General features: G+C 43.3%; 1 protein-coding gene across 4 annotated transcripts; it reads right to left on the bottom strand.

The window, feature by feature from the left end:
• Positions 1-2,137: 2,137 nt before the first annotated feature.
• Positions 2,138-19,886, bottom strand: LOC147901161 (enhancer of rudimentary homolog). 4 transcript variants are annotated; one of them, XM_087376040.1, is made up of 5 exons: positions 19,646-19,886; positions 3,735-3,828; positions 3,028-3,169; positions 2,677-2,883; positions 2,138-2,443 (listed from the first exon to the last, which is right to left on the bottom strand). In XM_087376040.1, exons 1-4 carry the CDS (start codon positions 19,646-19,648, stop codon positions 2,784-2,786), a joined length of 339 nt encoding a protein of 112 aa, XP_087232166.1. In that variant the 5' UTR covers positions 19,649-19,886; the 3' UTR covers positions 2,138-2,443; positions 2,677-2,783. The 4 variants fall into 4 exon arrangements, with proteins under 4 accessions (XP_087232166.1, XP_087232165.1, XP_087232164.1 ...); XM_087376039.1 differs by having other exon boundaries at positions 2,142-2,446; XM_087376038.1 differs by having other exon boundaries at positions 2,150-2,532.
• Between the last annotated feature and the right edge of the window lie 1,748 nt (positions 19,887-21,634).

The following is a 21,634-nucleotide window of genomic DNA, read 5'->3' as shown; positions in this document are numbered from 1 at the left end:
TTGGGACTTGTATCTACCATTAAAGCTACTTTAGAGTTCTTTAAGCATGTTAAACGAGGAGATACTACCATAGGTGCTCAAGGAGGTGATGTCTATCATATAATATAATTTATTTTATTTTTTAATTTAATTTATTTTAAAAAAATTATTTTATTAGCAAGGTCAAGGGCGCAATGAGATTCAAAGCCGACACGAGAGCTCGAGCTTTCAAAATAACTTACTTTGGTAGTAACATTACCCAAGGTCAACCTTCAATTTATCATTATGACACTTGAACAATGAGCTATGATACTTTCAAATGCAATACCTTTCTGAAGCAAAGTCTCAAACATTAGGGTGACCGTCTCATGTGTCATAATTTAGCTAATTGCTCATTTTTTTGGATGGAAATTTTGCCTCACTATCCATGTAATTCAATCAACAACTTCCAACAACATGATTTCTTACAATTTTAGTCTTGGCACACCCAATGTCTGGCTGGTTGTTTCATGGTTTATAGATACCAACCTTTGTATATATTCCACACATGACCTCTCTCTCTCTCTCTCTCTCACTGCCCGTCAGCTCATCTCGTCTCTCATCCTTTCAGCTCATCAACTCATCTTAGCCACTTGCTCGCTTATAGCCTTTGCTCGTAGTAGTGCATACTTTTTCATTATTTTTCTTGGATTAGACCTCCTTTGTATTAGTAAAGTAATCGAATTACTAATTGAGTGATAAAAGACTCCTTAATTGTACAAAGGCGAAAACATCTATGAAATTGGAAAGAAATAACTCCATATTTTACCAAATCAAAAATATTTCTGAGTCAATTTGAGGCATTTTTATAATGTGTAAACCACTTATCAACCTCTAATCCTACAGTAGATTGAGAAAGTCCGAGATCTAAGAAAACACAAGTTCACAACAATCACGAGAATAGATTCCTTCTCCAAAACCACAAGCATCTTTGTACATTAATTCTTTAAAATCAATAACACCTCGTACAAATAAATCATCTATAAAATGACTAACTTGGCTAAGCTTATGTAAAATGATAGGGCAAGTATTGATATAAGTAAGACGTCGCATAAACTCGGTGAAAATATAAAAGTTTGATAAAAAGATAGCACAATTAGTTAGTGCCCATAGGGGATTCCTATAATGTTGAAACAAAGAATCACCTATTGTGATGTGAAGATTATCTAAAAGAAAATATATCCAAGAGCAAACATCTTGAACACTTACTACCTTTGTGTATCTTTTCTTTGTCATGATCTTTATTATTTAGCCACCATAAGTCAAAACATAAAGCTATTTTCTCAAATTTTAGCACTTTGCATCTATCTTCTTTTTTTTTTGTGAGAACACTTTGCATCTATCTTTATCAAAAACTAGCTTAAAAACTTCAACCATTAGCTTTTTGATTCTAAACTCAGATCTTTCAACTCGATCTTTGCATAAAGCCTAGTAAAATCATAGGTTAGAAGGAGAATAGGAGACTCTTTTTTATGAATGCTTCGAGAGGTATTTAAAATTGTACAATAGAAATCACTCATCTAAAATCCAGCTTGAATGCAAGGGGACATCTGCCTCCTTCCATAAGTCCCTCCAAAGTTCATGGATACTAGGCAACATGACTTTGAAGCAATAGCTTAGCCATTTAGAGACATCTATCAAAGTAGTCTCACAAGCACCTGCAATAAATCTTGGTTTTTGGGGAGTTTTGTGACTGATAAGAGGCTATATTTTGCACCCGCACTCAAATGTCAAATATTGAAAAATAGGGAAGATAAGTTTATGGACACTGGGCAACATGACTTTGAAGCAGTAGCTTAGCCATTTGGAGGCATCTGTCAAAGTAGTCTCACAAGCAGCTGCAATAAATCTTGGTTTTTTTGGAGTTTTGTGACTGATAAGAGGCTATATTTTGCACCCGCATTCAATTGTCAAATATTGAAAAATAGGGAACAACAGACAGAGACAGCTGATTCTACACTTGAAAAAACATACGAATCCAATATATTAACAGACAATGAATCTCATGAGGGTTTGTCTCATAGATAGAAACCTCTGGTACCACGAAGCCCGCTGAGAGCTTGGGTATATTACTTCGAGAAGAGATAATTACACAGATAGAAAGATGATTACAGATAAAGAAGAACAACACACCAAACACAATATGGTAAACCTCAAAACTAGAGAGCAGACAAGAACCAGCAAAAGTACTAGTTAGATTTAATATGGTCACGACTTGAATTTCATAACAAGAAAGGAACCACAAAGAAGGTAAATACATGAGTACTGTCTCACTGCAGAAACTTCTAGTCTTGATTATAACACAGACATAACTAAACAGCTCATTCACAAGGTTGCTGCACGGAGTTATGAGAACATAGATATCTACACTGCCATAAATGTTGATGGTCCAGCTGCATATGTTAGCAGATAGTGAACCAATGGCCTACTGCACAACAACCATAGTAAGCTGACAAGAAAATATCATTTGCTTAAATTGCTGAGATTACACCAAAATTTCATCCAAATAAAATCCTGCAAAAGGAGTAGAGAACAATCAATACTTTCAAGAAAAGGATTGTCATTAGAATTTTGAAAAGTGTACACAACAAAGAGGCAGTCCTCTTACATCACAATAGAAAATTGGAGCTACAAATGCTGCACAAAAAAATGATATACCTCAAATACTGCCTTTTGGAGACAGTAGGTTTTTTCCAAAAGATACCATGGAGAAACCAATGATGCACATGACTCCAATGCTCTTCAGGACAAAACCTTCCGATCCACTAACTAGGCTGCCCGGCAAGTTTTTTCAGATGTTGAAATGCTCTCTGCTTGATCCACTGCCGATCATAAGGGAGATATGCCTGAATAGCAGGATCAAATCTGACACCCCACAAGGATCAGGCTCAATTCAAAGAACAGAAAATGCACAGCCTACGTCAATTTAATCCCAAAAAACCTGCTTTCATCCACCCCTAAAGAAAACAGCAAAAGAGTGTCTATTTCAAAAATTGAAGAGAGACGTACACCAGGGCACTCATGTCCACCTGCCCATCAATAAATTTGTACAAATCTGATATGTCATAACTGATGTTGCGAACATGCGGGTTCAGATCTTTCAACTTTCTCTCAAACAATGCACAAATGCCTGCACACAGAGCAGAAGGTTCTAAACTTTTTTTATATGTAAGATACGTTTACAGGAAAAATGGGGGACAATGTGATCAGATATTTTGCTTTTTGCATTCAGACTTGACAATATCTTCGCAAAAACACCAGTACCGAAGGATGGAAGTGCTATCCAGATCACAGGAAAACCAAGATATATCAGAAAGAAACCACAGGATGGAATTGTGAACATGAGTTTAGTTATTAGCACTGTTACATGTGCCAGAATCTAATATTAAGAGACTGACGAATTAAAACTTTATCCACTTAGTCAGACAAGCAATGGTGTGCAGGAACACCAATTGCACACATTGTGTGCATGTGTCTGAGATATTTTCTAAGAATAGAAGAAAAACATACAGCAAGCAAATCCCAATACTGTAAGTCAATTGTCTCAAATGCGAATATGCAACAAGTTATGGCCTAAGGGCCATGTGCCTTACAGGGTGATACATAGGGAAGAGAGCATCGCAACCCTCATCCAAATATAAAGCCATGCAAATTGCATCTGTAATCAGGCTTATTTCAAGGAGATATCCTATTATCCATTCTGCAAACAAACTTACCATCTATTGCCTGTGCAACAGTTTCGAAGTCCATGAATGTTCGAGTTGCTCTGCTTGGATTGGGCTGAATTAGAATGATAGTGTGCTTGTTCGCCTAGCATCCACCCAGACACAGAATTTGTATCAGCCTATGCTAGAATACATCTAAAACTGTAGTATTTGAAAAGGGGGCAATTTAGTCCCAAACTTCGCATCCAAAGAAAAAAAAGCAGTCTTCACTCCATGAGCTCATTCACCAAGATCCAAACCACAGATTTCACAATTTACCTGCTATGACTGTTGACATCCCATACTGCGTCACCAGTTCCCAAAAGTAGGTGCTGTTGGAATATAAGGGTCAATGCCCCACCTCTGCGCCCCCAAATGAGAATTGCAACCAGGTTGGACACTTTTCTGTTTAAGGATGTAGATGGTGTCACATAGTACACATAGTACATCAGCAACTGTACAGGGATTGAGAGGATGCCATGTAGGCAGCAGACAGGCAGCAACAGTACATCCTTCTTAACTTAGTTTTAGGGCAGCCACATGGGCCACCCAACCCACTTGAGGTGGTGGTCCTACAACCCTGGATTAAGGCTGACATACAGCCCACTGTCCGGGCAGTGTTTGGGGCTGCATATCGCCCAGCCAAGTGCTCATGGAGAGATAAATGGGCTGGACAGGACACCACAGAGGTACAGCAGGTACAGTACTGGTTGGCAGTACAGCAGCAACAGCAATAGGTACAGTCAACTACAAAAGCTGGAGCAGGGACTGCAGAGACAGCCTGTTGCTAGGCCAATAGGCTGGGCAAACAGCCAGCAAGGCACCTGCAAAGGAGGCCTTGAATAGGCCAGGAAACAGGAGCAGCAGCAGGCCAGCTGACCCAGGCTGACTGATAGAATGCCACATATGCCAGTCTGCAGGGAGGGCTTCAACCCTATAAAGGGGCTTGGGAGGCACAAATCAGTTCGCAGCCGTACCTCATCCACTTGGGGCAGCCCTTGGTGCTTATCTTCAGCAGGTAGAAGAGCACAAGTCTGCAGGAGGGAGCAGACTGAACAGCTCACCCTAGAGCAGCTACTGAAACCACCGTGATGTAGGAGTCATCTACAGCAGGAAGTTCAGCAAACAGAGCCTGAGTTTGCTTCCCTACCTCAGCTTATGTTTGCTGCAGGTGTTGATACAAGTGCAGGTTTGTTTTCCAACAGGTGCTGGTAAGTACGCACGAAAATATATCCAGTAATTTATCAAAACAGAGTTTCTAACAATTCTCGGATGTGACAAGCAGAACCATCCAGGTTGTCTACAAAAGATCCTGTGCTAAAACCGACCTAATAATTGAATTATATACCTCTAATAACGAAATCCAGCTTAATGAGGTCAAGCATAAGATCAGCTCCCAAAACTTACTTCCTGTAGCCATCAAATTCTTTGTATGGAAAAAGGTAATAACGGATTGTGGCTGGGAATGGTCAAGTCAGTTGTGGTGACCCAGAACGAAAAAGGGTGTGGAGGGGATGTTGATGCGGGGTTGGGGTCTCCGGTGAGTTAATATATGGTGAGACCTCTCCTTCCTCCAAGTCTTCAATCTTCATCATTTGTTTCAAATGTGGGTGCCTTGAGTTCCACAAAGCACTCAAGGACTTCAGTCAGAGCTATGGGTCTGATGACTTTCATGAACGGACAAGGCAAACTCTGAAATAACACGTTATATACCTTTGTAAGACTAGAATATATCCAATCATACAAATTCAGATGTTGTTGTTCTAAATCTTTACAATTTTTTTCTGTCGGGGCTTCTGCTTAAGATATTTCAATATAATTGAGCAGCTGATCATGACTTGGACCAAAAATTTGCATATCCTCTAATGTGATAGAACAATATACCTTTGTAAGACTACAATATATCCAGTCGTACAAACTCAGATATTGTTGTTCTAAATGTGGAGTTTAGTTGTTGGGGCTTTTGCACCCGTGTAAGATATTTCGATGTAGTTGAACAATTGATCACCACTCCGACAAAAATTCAAAGAATTTGCATGTCCGCTAATGTGATAGAACAAGCTGAACAAAGTTCAAGTGGCCTGCCTTGGAGATCCAAAATGAAAAAAAAGGCGTAGCAAAGAAAAGAGGCCGCGGGGGGGAGAGAGAGAGAGAGAGAGAAATAACTCACCAGAACGAAAAAGGAATGATACTAACTAAAAGTGACAACAAATTATCCAGGATTCAGAAAAATACAGGAAATCCCAATTTTCGTTTCTACTGCAAAGCCTTTACTAAGACCTGCACCTATGGCAGGCCAAAAATATACCTTTGTAACACTAGAATATATCCAATCGTACAAATTCAGGTTTTGTTGTTCTAAATCTTGAGAGTTTTTAGCTGTTGGGGCTTCTACAACGGTGTAAGACATTTCAATATAGTTGAACAGTTGATCACCACTTCAACGAAAATTCAAAGAATCTGCATGTCCACTAATGTGATAGAAAAATATACCTTTGTAAGACTAAATATTATCCAATCGTACAAATTCAGATTTTAATGTTCTAAATCTTGAGAATTTTAGCTATTGGGGCTTCTAAACCCACGTAAGATATTTCCATATAACATGTTGTCCACAAGGGGGAGAATATAGTGGGCCTCCGAAGAGGAATAGATACAAGTGAATGACAAATGCCCAAAGGGCTGAATACAACTGTATGGAGGGGCTGAAACCCTCACTGCAAAACTGTCCTAGACTAGATACTGAGGAGAGGAGGTGAATCCTCACTAGAGATCCCTGAAGAGGCTAATCCCACTTGCATTCAATGCATATCAGGCATGAATGCCTCAAGCAATTCCCATGCTGGGAATTGTCATATCATGATTCTAATAGGCATCCAAATCTGTTTCACAACGCTTGTTCTCAGCCTAGGACTGTTCCTAGCAACCAATACTTGGTCACACAATCCCTCAGAGCTGCCTCAAGTATCCATTTAGTCACCTACTCGCTTAGGGCAATGTTAGAAAGCATGAATATACAACCAGCATCAACAAGAGTGAAAAACTATCCTCTGTGATGCCCCCTGAGTGCCATATGCCCCAATAGAGCTAGCCATGCCTTCTCCAGGAAGTTCGCAAAGAGGAAAAGCTCTTTATGATCAAACAAGCTCCCAGAGTCCCATGGCAAACTCACAATCTGAATTTTAGACCCTGTGATCTAGCCAGGACCTCTCCTCCAAATCACTATGAGATAGTTGTTACAGTGCATATGGATTGCTATCCTATGCTCTGAACAATCCTATATGATATGTCAGTTTGTAATACATGCTTCTATGATGGTATATTCACATGTATTTCAGTTGCTGCATATCCTTGTAACATGCAGATGCAATCAAGGTTGCTTGCCATTTCTCAAGGGAGGGTACCGCAGATGGTGTGAGCTCTTGGGCTGGGCAGAAGCATTCTGTATGAGAGCTAAGGCACAAGCTATTGGTCATCACACGAGGGTGGAGGCAAGCTGGTTTGCTGGCTGTGTAAGGGCGACAAGTAAAGCTTGTGTACGGGATTGCACGTACGAACAGTATGCCCGTATAGGTCTGGGAAGGTGGGCTTAAGACTAAGAGTACGAACTGTGCTTGCAGTTGGTACGGCTATTGTACGTACAGATTCGTATGGGCTCATAACTGCTTGTACGGACTGCTCATAGGCTGAGTACAGTCTTTGCACGGACTGCTCACAAGCTGAGTATGGCCTGAGCACAGGCTATGGATGCACGAACTGCTTCGGCGGTTACTATTCCATGTTCAGCCGCTTTCTGGGAAGCCACGCTGGACACCTTGATCTCCACTATGCTTATGCGTTGGGGCAGCAAGTCGGTGGCAAGACAGGGTACGTCTCTGCTAGTAGTGGCGCAGTATCTACGAGCTGCTGTTGAAAATGTCCCTATGAAGACCTGACACGCAGGCTGGTTGCCTTGGATTCTTGGAGCACGGGCTGCTCTTCAATAGAAGCTTTGACAATGAACTTTGGACGAGAGATTCTAGCACATCACAGAGTCCTAAATTCAGATTGTGAGTTCGCCATGGAACCTTGATATAAAGAGATTTTCCTCTTTGCGAATTGCCTTGGAGAAGGAATGGCTAGCCATATTGGGGCCTATGGTACTAAAGGGGCTTCACAGAGGATAGTTTCGACTTTTGTTCAAGCTCTTGTAGATGCGGTTTTGTATATTCATGCTTTCTAACACTACCCTGGGCGAGTAGGTGACTAAAGGGATACTTCAGGCAGCTCTAGGGGATTGTGTGACCAAGTATTGGTTGCAGTCCTAGGCTGACAACAAGTGTTGTGAAACAAATTTGGATGCCTATTAGAATCATGATGTGAACAGAGCCCAGCATGGGAATTGCTTGAGGCATTGATGCCTACATGGAGTTTGATATGCATTGGATGCAAGTGATATTGAATCCACTCTGTACCTCTTTGGCAAGGATCACCAAATAATAAAGAAATACCGAAAGGGGACGCCAAGGGTTTGGGGCCAATCTGTGTCCTTGTTCTTGAGCAGTAGCGCTCTAGCTCCCAATTTGTCTTTGAGTTATTTGCTGAATATTTTAATGAGAAAGCTTGGCTGGTTAGCTCTCTAATATTGCCGACTCAATACCTTTTTTTTGTTGGAGATAAGTGCACACTAAGTGTACTATTTCCTAATCTACATTTGTCTAAGTCTAAGTCTAAGTCTAGTCTTTATGTCTTGAGTGTGTGCCATGTGGCACTTCTACAATTATCCCATAAGCACTCTTGCTTTATGTCTTGTACTTTGGCCCATATATTCAATGGGTCACATCATTGTAATCTATCAGTCTAGCTTGTGTCTTGTCTACACTCCTCTCAAGGTATTTCTAGTCTTTTCAGTCTTGTCATTTCATTTCTAGTTTCTAGTTCTAGTTCTCGCTTCCATATTCCAACATGGTATCAGAGCTAGATTGATCCCTCTTCTCCCTCTTCTCTCTTCTCAAATCTGCCCCCCCCCCGCTCAGATCTGCCTCCAAATCTCTGAGCCAGATCTGCGCTTCAGATCTGCGCAGCTCAGCCAGATCTGAGCGCCAGATCTGCCGTCACGTCAGATCTGCGCAGCACCTGCTGTCACCGACAGATCTGCGCAGTCTAGCATCCACCTCTGCTCTCCGTATGCCGCCGTACAACGTCCGTAGGCCGCTGCCCGTACTCTGCGCCACCGCCCGTCGTCCGTACTCTGCGCCGTCGTCCGTACGTCCGTACAATCCGTACATGCAAAGACTGACTTCTCCAGCTCCATCTTCACAGAGATCTGCATCCTTTTGCACCTCTACCTCTGCCCGGGTTTAAGGTACTACACTTTGCCTCTTTCAGTTTGCTGAACAGTCTCTCCTTTTTTGCTGCTTCCTCCTGCTTCGATGGGCTGTCATATGCTATGGCCCTGACAAAGTGGTGAGAGAACTGGCTTCTGGGATCTCTTCCTCTCATTTATTTCTGCAATATTGTAAGGGAATAGACACTGCCCTTGCATCCTAGCAAGAGGTAAGACCTTCCCACATGGCATCCTCCTCTCATTCTCTCATATCTATCGACAAATTCAATGGGTCCAACTTTCATACTTGGCAGATCAAAATCAAGTGCCATCTTATGAAAGAAGGCCTTTGGGACATTGTTCACCGTGATGTTCCCGAAGGTCCATCTGAGCAAGTTGTTGCTGCCAAGAACGACAAAGCCTATGCTATCATATTGCGGCCTTGGAGATGATTACATTCATCACATCTCCGACATACAATCTGCTCCTCAAGCATGGATCACTCTGGATACTCTTTTTGGAGCCCGATCTAAAAACTCTAAAATTGCACTTATGATCTCATTCTTTGATCTACATATGCAGGAAGGAGCTACTATAGCCTCTCATGTCAATTATCTTCGCAGTCTTATGGTTCAGCTTGCGTCAGTTAAGTCTCCCATCTCCAAAGATATTGCTATTGCTGTGCTTCTCAAAAGCTTACCTGACTCCTATGATACTCTTGTCACTACCTTCAAGTATCATAATAATCCTTCTCTTGAGGGTATCATCAATGCTCTCCAAGAGGAAGAAAGAACTCAACAACGAAAGGTAACTAACACTGCATTTTTAGCAAAGAAAGGAAGTTCTAAGGTAAGAAAGCCTTGCACCCATTGTGGCAAAACTAATCATGTGGAGAAGGACTGTTTCAAGGCTCATCCATGCACCATTTGTGGCCGTGATAATCACCGGAAGAGGGACTGCTACTCCAAAACCTCTACATCAGCTCCTGCATCTACCTCAGCCCATGTTGCTGCAACATCTCCATCAGTTGATCCTGCTGTTCCTTCCTCACATGATGAGAAGTGGGCTTTCTAATTACTTCTATGTCTTGTCTACCACCTTGACCACCAATGATGTAGGTCAAGGGGTTCTAGTGTTTTGGTCTTTCTATTTGTCTACAGTCAGTCTTCTATCTATCTAGTCTTGTCTGTCTGTCTATTTGTCTATCAATCTGACTGTGCTTTAGATCCATCTTGTCCCTACCCTTGTGGACCCATATGAGGATATCACTTGAGGAGGGGTGTCTCAGGATCTTATTGTTCTGTCATGTCTTCTATCTTGTCTCTCAGTCTATCAGTCTTTATGTCTGTCTTCTAGTCTTGTCTTTTTGTCTTACTCCTAGTGTCCACTTAAGGAGGGTGTTGGAGATAAGTGCACACTAAGTGTACTATTTCCTAATCTACATTTGTCTAAGTCTAAGTCTAAGTCTAAGTCTAAGTCTAGTCTTTATGTCTTGAATGTGTGCCATGTGGCACTTCTACAATTATCCCATAAGCACTCTTGCTTTATGTCTTGTACTTTGGCCCATATATTCAATGGGTCACATCATTGTAATCTATCAGTCTAGCTTGTGTCTTGTCTACACTCCTCTCAAGGTATTTCTAGTCTTTTCAGTCTTGTCATTTCATTTCTAGTTTCTAGTTCTGGTTCTCGCTTCCATATTCCAACATTTTCCCTTCCTCCTATCCACGCCTTGCCTTACGTGATTTTCCATCTCAAGTGCTTCCCCAGACAACCTTGGCAAATGCATCCAAATAATGGGGAAACGCCACGTGGCATCCCCTCTTGCCCCCTCTAGTGGGGCAATTTTAAAGAGCAAACCAATGCCCAACTTGCGAACCTTAGGACCTTTTCACCCCCTCTTTGGACCTATTCATTAATTCACCCCAAAGGCACCAATCCCTAGGGGAATTCTTGCACACACACATCTCAAGGCCTTGCCCCTTAGTTTTCCAGGGTCCTGCCCACATGTAACTGCAAAACTCGCCCCTAACTGCAAAACTCGCCCCCTCGTGACATGAAGAAATGATTTTCGAGCCTGCTCACTATCTTTAGTTTCATGATGTTCAAGAATGTTGCTGTTGCAAGTATTTTTTTTTTAGGTTCTTATAGTTGTCTCTTCGATGCTGTGATATTTTGCAACTTTCCCTTGAAAGAGTGATGCAACAATGGGTACTAGTGGAGGGCCTCGAAGCCCTGTGACATCGTTGTTGCCCTACTAGACAACAAGTGCATGTTCAAGAATGCTATTGGGTGATGCCTCAATTCTCACTTGCTCTACTATGAAAAACTGGTTACCAGCAAGATTGTTCATGCAAAACATTTTCAAATATCTGGGACACTACAATCTATCGTGAGTGACAAAGATCCACGCATGACGAGTCTCTTTTGGAGAGGTCTCTTTGAGAATATGGGCACTACATTGAAGTTTTTATCTTCTTTTCATCCTCAAACAAATGGGCAATCCGAAAAGGCTAATTCTACTATACTTGACTTGCTGAAATGTTATGTCTATGACCATAAGCCACAGTGGGAGTAGTACTTGCCCTTAGTGAAGTTTGCTTACAACAACATTGTGGATACTTCCATCAGGAAAGCTCCATGTGAAATAGTGGAAGGAGGGAGGAAAGTCTCGCCTATCTTGCAAACTAAGGATAAGATTTTTGAGGCTGATAAGTATGTTGAGAACATGGATGTGGCATATCTGAACGTGAATCAAGCTCTCCAGAAGACTCAAGCAAAGCAAAAGAAGGCAGCTGATCGTCACCGCCGTGAACTAGTATTTCAAGAAGGTGATTGGGTTCGTTTGCGTTTTGAAAAGGCAAGGCTGAAAAAGAAGAGGGGCAAAGACCGGTTGTTCCCCAAGCTCAGTATGAGATACTATGGGCCTTTTCAAATTTCAGAAAAGATCAGCGATGTAGCTTACAGGCTGAAGCTACCAGAGCATTGGAGGATTCACAATGCCTTCCATGTGAGTCTCCTTAAGCCTTTCAAGGGGGATGTGCCAGAGGATATGCCTTTGGAGATACAACCAGAGGTTGAGGAACTGGATGAGATCCTAGTGTTAGAAAAGTCACTGCCCCACCTGTGAGCCCCCGTTTTGAGGGGACAAGGGGGCAAGGGACTGTCAGGGGGTTAGGGGACAAAGGACCTACCAGGCTGGAAACCCGTGCAGCAAAGGAGACGGCACGGCCCTTCTACGCAGCTCATGGAGCAGGAAACGGCACGGCAGCAGCAACCCATGTGCTGGGCACACGGGCCCTTTTATAGGGCTGGGCCAAGCCAACCAACCAGGTCGGTGGAGGCCAGCCTACAGGTTGGTGCTGCAAGCAGGGGGCCGACCCCCCGCTGGACGGTTTTTACAGCCCCAAGCAGGGCCTATATAAAGCCCCCTCTCCCCCCCTCATTTCTCATCACCTGCACTTACAGCCTTGCACACAGGCAAGCGCATAGAGGGAGAGGAATAGGCCCAGCAGTTGACAGCATCACGGAGCTGTTTGTACACACTCATCCTTTGAGCTTTCGTCTGCACATGATTGTGGAAGAATATATCTGAGTTTTGGCTATCTCTTTCTCCGTCTCTCTGAGTGTTGTATGAGCTAGATCGGGAGTGAGGTGTGAGTGATTCTATCCTCTACTTCCAACATGGTACCAGAGCTAGGTTCACAGCTCCAGATCGGAGTACCTCAGCAAGTAGGCGACTCCAATCGACACTCAGGTTTGCTGCGTGGTCAAGTTCTCCGCTGTAAATACAGTTTACTGTTCTTTATTACAGCAAGGATGGAGGACAAAGATTCTACAGTTGCCTCTTCATCCCCTTCTCTTCCTTCCTCCTCCTCCAGATTCCTCTCATTCACCATCCCGAACTTCGGAGAGTCATGGAAGCTAGACAGGTCGAACTACCCGATTTGGAAGATGAAAATCTGGTGCCATCTAGTGGCCCGGAAGTTGTGGAAGCTAACAACGGGGGTGGAGGCAAAACCAGAAGACTTGAATCAGCGAGGGGAAGATTGTCATTCCAGTGGATGGTGAAGAGCTTGAGAATTGGGAAGAGAGAGATGCCCACTCCCTAGCATTAATCATTGGGACCACGGCGAACTATGTTCTTCTGCACATCCAGATAGCCGAGACCTCTGTAGAGGCATGGGCTATCCTGAAGGATTTGTATGAAACTGACAATACATCTCGAATTTTGATGCTCCAACATCAACTGTACAATCTGGACATGACTAAGGCGAACAATGTTCATAAACATCTAACAAAAGTCAAGGTATTAAGCGACCAGCCAGAGGACCAAGCCTCTCACCTTCGAAGAGCTTGGGCCTTTACTATTGCAAGAAGAGGCTCGGGAAAATTTGTTTACTCAATCCGACAAGAAGGCTCTCATGGCAAGGGACAAGCCCGGCAAGGATAAGTTCAAAGACTCCAAGAACAAAAGGAAGACCGAGGATGCAGAGAAAAAGAGGCAGATGAAGTGCTTCTACTGTGAGAAGCCTGGTCATTCTGCTAAAGAGTGCCGCAAGAAGAAGGCGGACCTCAAGAAGAAGGATATACCTAGATGAATCCAGAAACATTCCCAAACTCATCCTCTAAAAACACAACATAGTGTAGTTTCAATCTCACGAGAGTCACTCATAAGATTGAAAACCATAAACTCCATCACGCATAGCAGGGACTAGCTACTATGACATCCCCATTGATGTCATCAACGCCCAACAGTGGGTGTAGACCATAGTATAAAAGTAAGCTCTCACAAATACAAATCCACACACCCACACATACTTGAGCATCCATTTATACAAAGTCTTCGTACTGAGTTTCTATCGGCACTCCAGAGGTGAAGGGCAAACTCAGCCATGACGAAGGCTAGCACTAGAGGAGAAGGCTAATCAAAAAGTAGTCCAAATCTCTTCATTCAAGCTACAACTGCTTGTGAAGTCTAAACGATTTCATTTTAGTCTCTCCCAAACGAGCATCTAAATCTAAATCTAGCTGATAGGGCAACGAACCATTTAAGATAGAAAGAATTATCGCAATACCAACAGGCCGGAACTTAGACGAAAACTTCACAAGGTGAAATTTGCATGTCCGCTAATACGGCAGAAGCATATACCTAGATGAATCCACGAACATTCCCAAACTCATTCTCAAGGAGTCGTCCAAGTCCAAGGAGGAGCCAAAGACCTAATCGGCAAACGTCACGACTGACGCTCTCTTCATCATCATTGAGTATTGCTCCGCTTATGCAGTCAGTGAAGGAGAGGAAGGTTGGTATGTGGACAATGGAGTTTCAAAGCACATGTCCGACAAGGAGTGGTTCGAAACCATGGAAGGTACACATTTCGATTCCAAGGTCACTGTGGGGGATAACCGATCATGCCCTGTGAAGGGTGTCAGTAGTATTCCATTCATCATGACTGCAGGAAACGAGGAGTTGATTTCCGGTGTACTGTATGTACAGAATTTGTGCAAGAACCTATTGTCTGTCAGTTAAACGGACAAGCACAATATGTCGGTCTTATTCGACAACCGCAAGATCACTGTCACATCCAAGGCAAACAGACAAGTCACCGGTGGCTCAAGGTGTCAAGGAGCATGGGCTATATCGGCTCAACGCTCTGTTGGTGCACGGGAACCATGGCAAATCTAGATTATGGCATGAGCGGTTCGGTCACGTCAACTACGGCACTCTCCCCGAAATGCAGAGGACAAAGATGGTGGATGGACTTCCACCAATTGGGTCCTATGCTTCCTCTCAGCAACTCCATTCTGCTGAGATGTGCGAGCTGTCTCTTAATCCCATGCTTCCATGCTTCTTGCAGAATCCATTGAACTCGGTAGAAGTGAACTCTGCCCCTCTGTTGGTGCGGAAGGCTTTGATTATCTCCCCGCTCTCCTTCTCTAGTTGGGCCTTCTAGTCTTTGAATTTCTCAAAAACCTGAGATTTCTTTGCGAGGCAGAATACCCACGTCATGCGACTGAAATCATCCACTAATAAGAGAGAATACCGCGAATCTGTGAATGAATTTGTTGACATTGGGCCGTAGATGTCGGCGTGAACCAAATCGAGCGGCTTCTTGGCCTGCGATGAGGCCTCCTGTGGGAACTTTTCCTTGTGTTGCTTGCCTTCCATGCAACCTCTGCTGACACGATGACCATGTTGCGAGGGAGGACATCTCGAAAGCCTACTGGGGTGAAGCCGTGAACACTGCCGTTCACATCCTCAACAAAACCAAGACCAAGGCTATTGATGACAAGACTCCATATGAAGCTTATTATGGTAGGAAGCCCATCATATCTCATTTAAGGGTTTTCAGTTCTAAAGCATTTGTGCATGTACATAAAGATGGGCGGACAAAGCTCGATTCCCATAGCCGGAGCTGTATCTTTGTGGGATACAGCGAAGAGTCCGAGGCCTATCGCCTATTCGACCCGGACAAGAAGAAGATCCTTATCAGCAAGGATGTTATCTTTGAGGAGACCTAGCCACAGCCTGCAGAAGAGGTTCCATAACTTCCAGCATTACCCCCACCAAAGGTCACCATCCAAGAGGTGGACCTGACTGAAGACCCCAAGCAAGAGGAGGAGGAGGAGCATGCCATTCCAAAGCCAGCTCCCAAGTCAACTGCATCAAAAGCACCTCCATCAAAGAAGAAGCTACCTCAATGGTATTTAAAGACGTTAGCAAACTCACAGGTCACAGAGATTCTCGAGAGCACTTCCGGAGCGCGGCAATCTCAACGAAACATGAAGACTCCCTCCGTGAACTACGCTGTGGTAGCTTAGCTTGCAGAGCCCCGTTCCTTCCAAGAGGCGGAGGATATTCTAGGAATGGCAAGAAGCCATGCAGGCAGAGATGGATGCCATCTTGAAAAATGGCACCTAGGATTTAGTGCCCAAACCAACCAAGCGGAAGGTCATCAGGACTAAATGGTTGTACAAGCTTAAGTTCAAGTCAGATGGGAGCTTGGAGAAGTACAAAGCAAGATTGGTGGTAAAAGGCTATGCACAGTCAGAAGGACTTGACTTCGACGAGACCTTCGCCCCAACAACTAGGATGGTGACTATTCGGACAGTCATTGCCTTAAGGGGCAGGGGACTGTAAGGGGGGTAGGGGACAGAGGACCTACCAAGCTGGAAACCCCCGCAGCAAAGGAGAGGGACGCGGCCCTTCTACGCAACTCATGGAGCAAGAAACGGCACGGCAGCAGCAACCCATGTGCTAAGCACATGGGCCCTTTTATAGGGCTGGGCCAAGCCAACCAACCAAGTCGGTGGAGGCCAGCCTACAAGTCGGTGCTGCAAGCAGGGGGCCGACCCCCAGCTGGTCGGTTTTTACAGCCCCAAGCAGGGCCTATATAAAGCCCCCTCTTCCCCCCTCATTTCTCATCACCTGCACTTACAGCCTTGCACACATGCAAGCGCACAAAGGGAGAGGAAGAGGCTCAGCAGTTGACAGCATCACGGAGCTGTTTGTACATGCTCATCCTTTGAGCTTTTGTCTGCCCACGATTGTGGAACAATATATCTGAGTTTTGGCTCTCTCTTTCTCCGTCTCTCTGAGTGTTGTATGAGCTAGATCAGGAGTGAGGTGTGAGTGATTCTATCCTCTATTTCCAACACCTAGTTCTAGAGCGTTGCAATTGCCATTTATCTAAATCATCTTGTAAATTTTTCTTTTAGTCCTTTTAGAAAACCTTTTGTTTTCTCTTTTGCATCCAAGAGACCTTGCTTTACCATTGAAAAATATCAGCATGTGTTAATGAAGATTTTGGCACATAAGGAAAGGAAGATCAACGGTAAAGTATCCTAATGCAACTTGGTGAAATTTAGGAACTATTCATCATTGCATGCAAAGTGGCTAGGAGAGGATGATCTGGCAGATGCACCTCATTTGTTACAGCTCTAACTGGAAGCTTTTAAGCTTGAGCCAACTTCCTTTGTGGCTCCTTCAGGCTCAACAGAGCATAGGTCTAGAGCATTGCATGATGCTCAAGAGAGGGGTAGTACCTCTATTGCTTTTCACTTGGTGACATTGTATGTTCACCTGAGATACTGCTTGTTGACAGTATATCTACCTTCGGAATTCTATGATAAGTGTACTAGTCACTATCAGATAGTTTGTTGCAATGTATATGGTTTGCTATCCTAGGCTCTTGCAGCATTGGTTTTGTATTATATGGATGCAATGGAGGTCGCTTGCCATGTCTCAATAGAGGGGCATGTCACGAGGGCATGAGTTTTTGACTTTGCATGCAGCTTGCATATAGGCAAGACCTTGGGAAAATAAGGGGCAAGACCTTCGGTGAATTGAACTCCTTAGACCACTTGAGAGAGTGACAATGCCTTTTGCCATGGCCAATATTCAAATTCGAATGTCAAGAAAGAGGCAGCAGCTCCAATCAAGGATTAGCTCAGTGCTACTCCCTCAGATCAAATGAATGAGCAACTAGAATAGGTCTAGGGAAACACACCCTATCAATCCTTACATATATCCAAGGTGAGACATGGTCCGGTGTGCCATATGTCGACAAAATCATGCAACAACCAAATGCCCTCAGCTTCAACCTAGACACAAAATCACACAACCACCAAAGGCCCTCAGCTTCGTCCTAGACCATCATTACATTGTGCACATTGCATAAGGCTAGAAACCATTAGACTTCCCAATGCAGATATCCCGAACCTCATTGCACCAAGGCAACAATTGGCCATGCTAGCACCCCCAAATACTTCTACCAACAAGAGGCATGTGTTGATACAAGATGCACCATTGCCTCCATTAGTCTTGCCACCACAACGCCCGCTTTCATGCCACTTGTAATAAAAAACAGCCAAGACAGCCGCGCGGAGGGGGGGGCGGGGGGGGGGCAAGAGAGAGAGGGGGGGTGGGGGGGTCCAAGTTAGGATTGAAGGATATCATCTCATACTAGCATGCCTGAAGTAACCCTGGTCTTAAATAATGCTAGAGCTAGGCATAAATGCACAAATAAAAGAATCCAAGACATGCCTGAACTCATCCTTTAAACACGAGCCAACCCTGCATTTTTAACCTCATAACAGTCACCCACAACCTTGAAAACCATGAGCTCCAGCCTCCATCACACACAGCAGGAACTAGCTATATGACATCTCCACAAATGTCATCAGCATAGCATAAACATATACTCTCACACATACATACCCACACACCTACACACATTTGAGCAGCCATTTGTCAAAGGCCCTCGTGCTGCGTTTCTGCCAAACCCTCAGGCAACATGTCCATGCTGTCTGTCTACTTATTGCATATTCGTGCATACCTTTTCTTTCATCTTCTCTTTCTGTAAAGTGTCCATTCTGTCAATTTGTTGCAATATAAGCATGGCCATATAGCTCCTTGTCTTGGAGTAATTTTTAGAGCCTTGTCGATCTATGAAGAGCTAGAGCAAAATATGCACAGCCATTGCAACCTTGTGAAAAATGCACCAAGCCAACAAACATTTGCCAACAAGACTACTCACAAGTAGTTGCACATGCTACGTAAACGTTATAAGCGATGGGGAGGGTGAGAATTGAATGCAAATGTTTGAACATCACATGATAGACGAAGTTTATAAAAGCGGTGTACGTCCTACGAGCACCTTGTTAAGGAATTTTACTTTTGGTTGAGTTCATGGATACTTTGGAGAAAGAAGAAGTGACAGGATGGATGAAGGAGCTGCAAAGAAATACAATCATGTCGCAGGATGTGCAACCTATATATCGTTACTAAGCTTACGTTCAACTGACCATGGAATATAACCCGTCGATTGTCCATGCATTAATAGCCCTTCCTTGTGCAAGCACTCACACAACAAGGCCTGCAATCCAGACTCTGTAACAAACTGTAAACAAGAGAATTCGAGAGAGGTTTAGCTAGTATGGTCCATGATTGTCTTTCCTCCCACGGTATAAAGGATCAGGCCTTGGTATCAGGTTCCTCATTCTTGTACATTATTGCACATAATAGAAAATCTAGAGCAGGCACCCACAGTCGCAGCCAAACGCCTTATAAGGAGGAAACCGCCCTCCAGCCTGAACTGAAGCAGCGTTGGAGCACGTCGACTCCATCACTTGGCAAGGAACGCAGTGAGGTTACTTCCCGCAAGAATAGAATCAACAAAGCGAAATTTGCATTCCAGGGTTCGCAACACCAAAAAAAAAAGAGCTTTTCATATATTCTGCATCTGAACGTGCGGCTAAGTCGTGAGAAAGTAAAATCGTAAAAGCCCTCGACATTACAGAGATCTCTTTTCCAATCATCTCGAAAGGTATTACCCGCTGTGACAACCCGGGGCAAAAATAATAAATGGACTAGTTGACAATCGAGGAGTTCTGCGATGGTAGATGTTTATTACAGCGAGAACAAGATATGCGCGTCAAAAAGTGCTAATGAGGCACCCTAACTATGGTGAAGGAGCACATCGATAATCTGAAAACGGCATCATTCCAGGGCTCAATGTTTTTCTTCCGGCCCTAAAGAGGTCGAGCAGAGAAGAGGACTCCAATTTCAGAGAAAAGAGCAGAATCAGAAGGAAAAAGAAGGGCAGGAGCGCACCATGTCCGTATATGCTGCTGCTGCTGATGATGATGATGATGATGATGCTGCTGCTGATACTGCTGATGCCGATGCCGATGCCCTGGAGCTTGGTCTTCTTCCTCAGAGCAATCGTGGTCTTCTTCGAAATGGGGCGAACTAAGCAGTTAAAGAAGACGAGGTGAAGTTTAAGGAGGATTGCCTTGGTTTAGCAAGAGTCTCCTCCAAGGCTCAGTTCACATGGCCCCCATCGAGGAGGGAATATCGCCCAAACACCACTTGACGACCATTAGGCTACTAATTTATGTCACCAACTTGTGAGGAGATGGAATGGCCCAATCATGTAGCGGTAGTTAGAGGAGTTCACCATGGAGTGCGGGCGGCCTTCATGGATCGGACACAAATCTTTCGTGTCAATTTCTTGGCCCATTCCCATCCCTCCTATTGAGCCAACTAGGATGGCAACCCTTCACACCACCTATGGAAAGCGAGTAGTGGTTTGGGCATTGGGCTTCCAATGCTCAGGTCACGGGTTTGAATCTTAGAGGCATGGGGGTCTACCATCCTAGCTCAATGATTGAGTGCGTGTGTGATGTGCATGAGTTTGACCCCAGCTGTGGACCCTGTGCCCACCAATCAAGGGTGATGTGCCCCTGGATAGGACCACGTGTAGGTGAGCGCTAGGTAGGTGCATTTAATAAATTAAATAAAAGGTTAAAAAAAGAGGTGGTGCCTCCAATCACACCTTAGAGGTACCAACCAGCCATCAAAGGCCTAGCTCTTCTCAATTTGAGTTCAAGGTCCATAGTCTTGATTCGCAAACATGTCCATTTACACATGTAATGTAATGATTATGTACGTAATTTGAGGTGGCATGACATTATCCATGCCTCTCCAAGCATTCGAGGGTGGGAAAATGACTATTGTCATGCTTTACATGCTCGAAAAAAGGCTCACAATTCACCCTTTTTCCTCACAATAAAGCTGTCTCACAACCATTTCTCCAATCCTTCAATGCTTCCATAGTAGTTCTAGTAAGAGCCTATGGTTGCCCTTGGGGTCTCGTATGTGGTTGGGGGGGCGTGTTTTCTATAATTTTGAAAGTGAAGGGGTTGCTTTCTTTAACATGCTATTAGAACTACCCTTAAGATAGGTGGTAACGGAAATGTTTGAGCTTCATATGCATCAGCATGTTAGAGGGAGTTTAACGTTTGGCAACAAGTATACCTTTTAAACGTTTTGAATTATTGACTGACCCTTTGCATCCAAATAAGTGGGGGACATTCTGCACCATGCATACAACATTTTATACATCACCACAAAAAAGAGTAAAAAGAAAAACTAGCTTTCTTTTTTTAATTGATAAAAACTACCAAATATTGTACATATAAATTTTCTAATAAAATGTGCACATAAATAAAAGCTACTCCTTACCTCTTAGGATGTGACATTTTGTCCTGGGTAGAAAATGACTTCAATTAATATTATGCAACTCTAATAATAAGATACTACATAATAAAATAGGAGTTGACGAACCATAATAGCTATATAAAAACTACTTATGATAATGATTTATTGGTATGAGAAGTGTATATACATATTGAAGAAAAGTATGAATATTAAATAAAAGTAGAAGTTGTCTTGAAACAAAAGCCACATATCACATTATCTTCTTTATAATTAAATAAATGATAACAAATATATCAAATTTTGCATCAAGAAAAAGGATTATGAGATTTCTAAATGAGTGTATGATCATCAATTCAACACCCCAATTGCACTGTATCATCTAAATTTTGCAAATTTACATGTTTTAAGGGGCTAGGCAAGAACATATGCAACTTTTATACGGTGCAACTCTTTGCTTTCTAATTTCCTCTATTAAATGGTAATTAAGATATACATGTTTGGTCCTTCCTACCGAATCTATCTATGTTTGTATAACGCTTATAAAAACAAAGTAATGTACATAAATACTAATATCAAATTCTTTATTGTCATGTTTGTTTT

Source organism: Dipteris shenzhenensis, chromosome 6 (assembly GCF_047967505.1).
Source record: "Dipteris shenzhenensis isolate YYH24624 ecotype China chromosome 6, Dip_SZ_1.0, whole genome shotgun sequence".
Classification (NCBI taxonomy): Eukaryota; Viridiplantae; Streptophyta; class Polypodiopsida; order Gleicheniales; family Dipteridaceae; genus Dipteris; species Dipteris shenzhenensis.
Note: the sequence above shows the minus strand (reverse complement) of the source record. Positions and strands in the feature narration are given on the sequence as shown.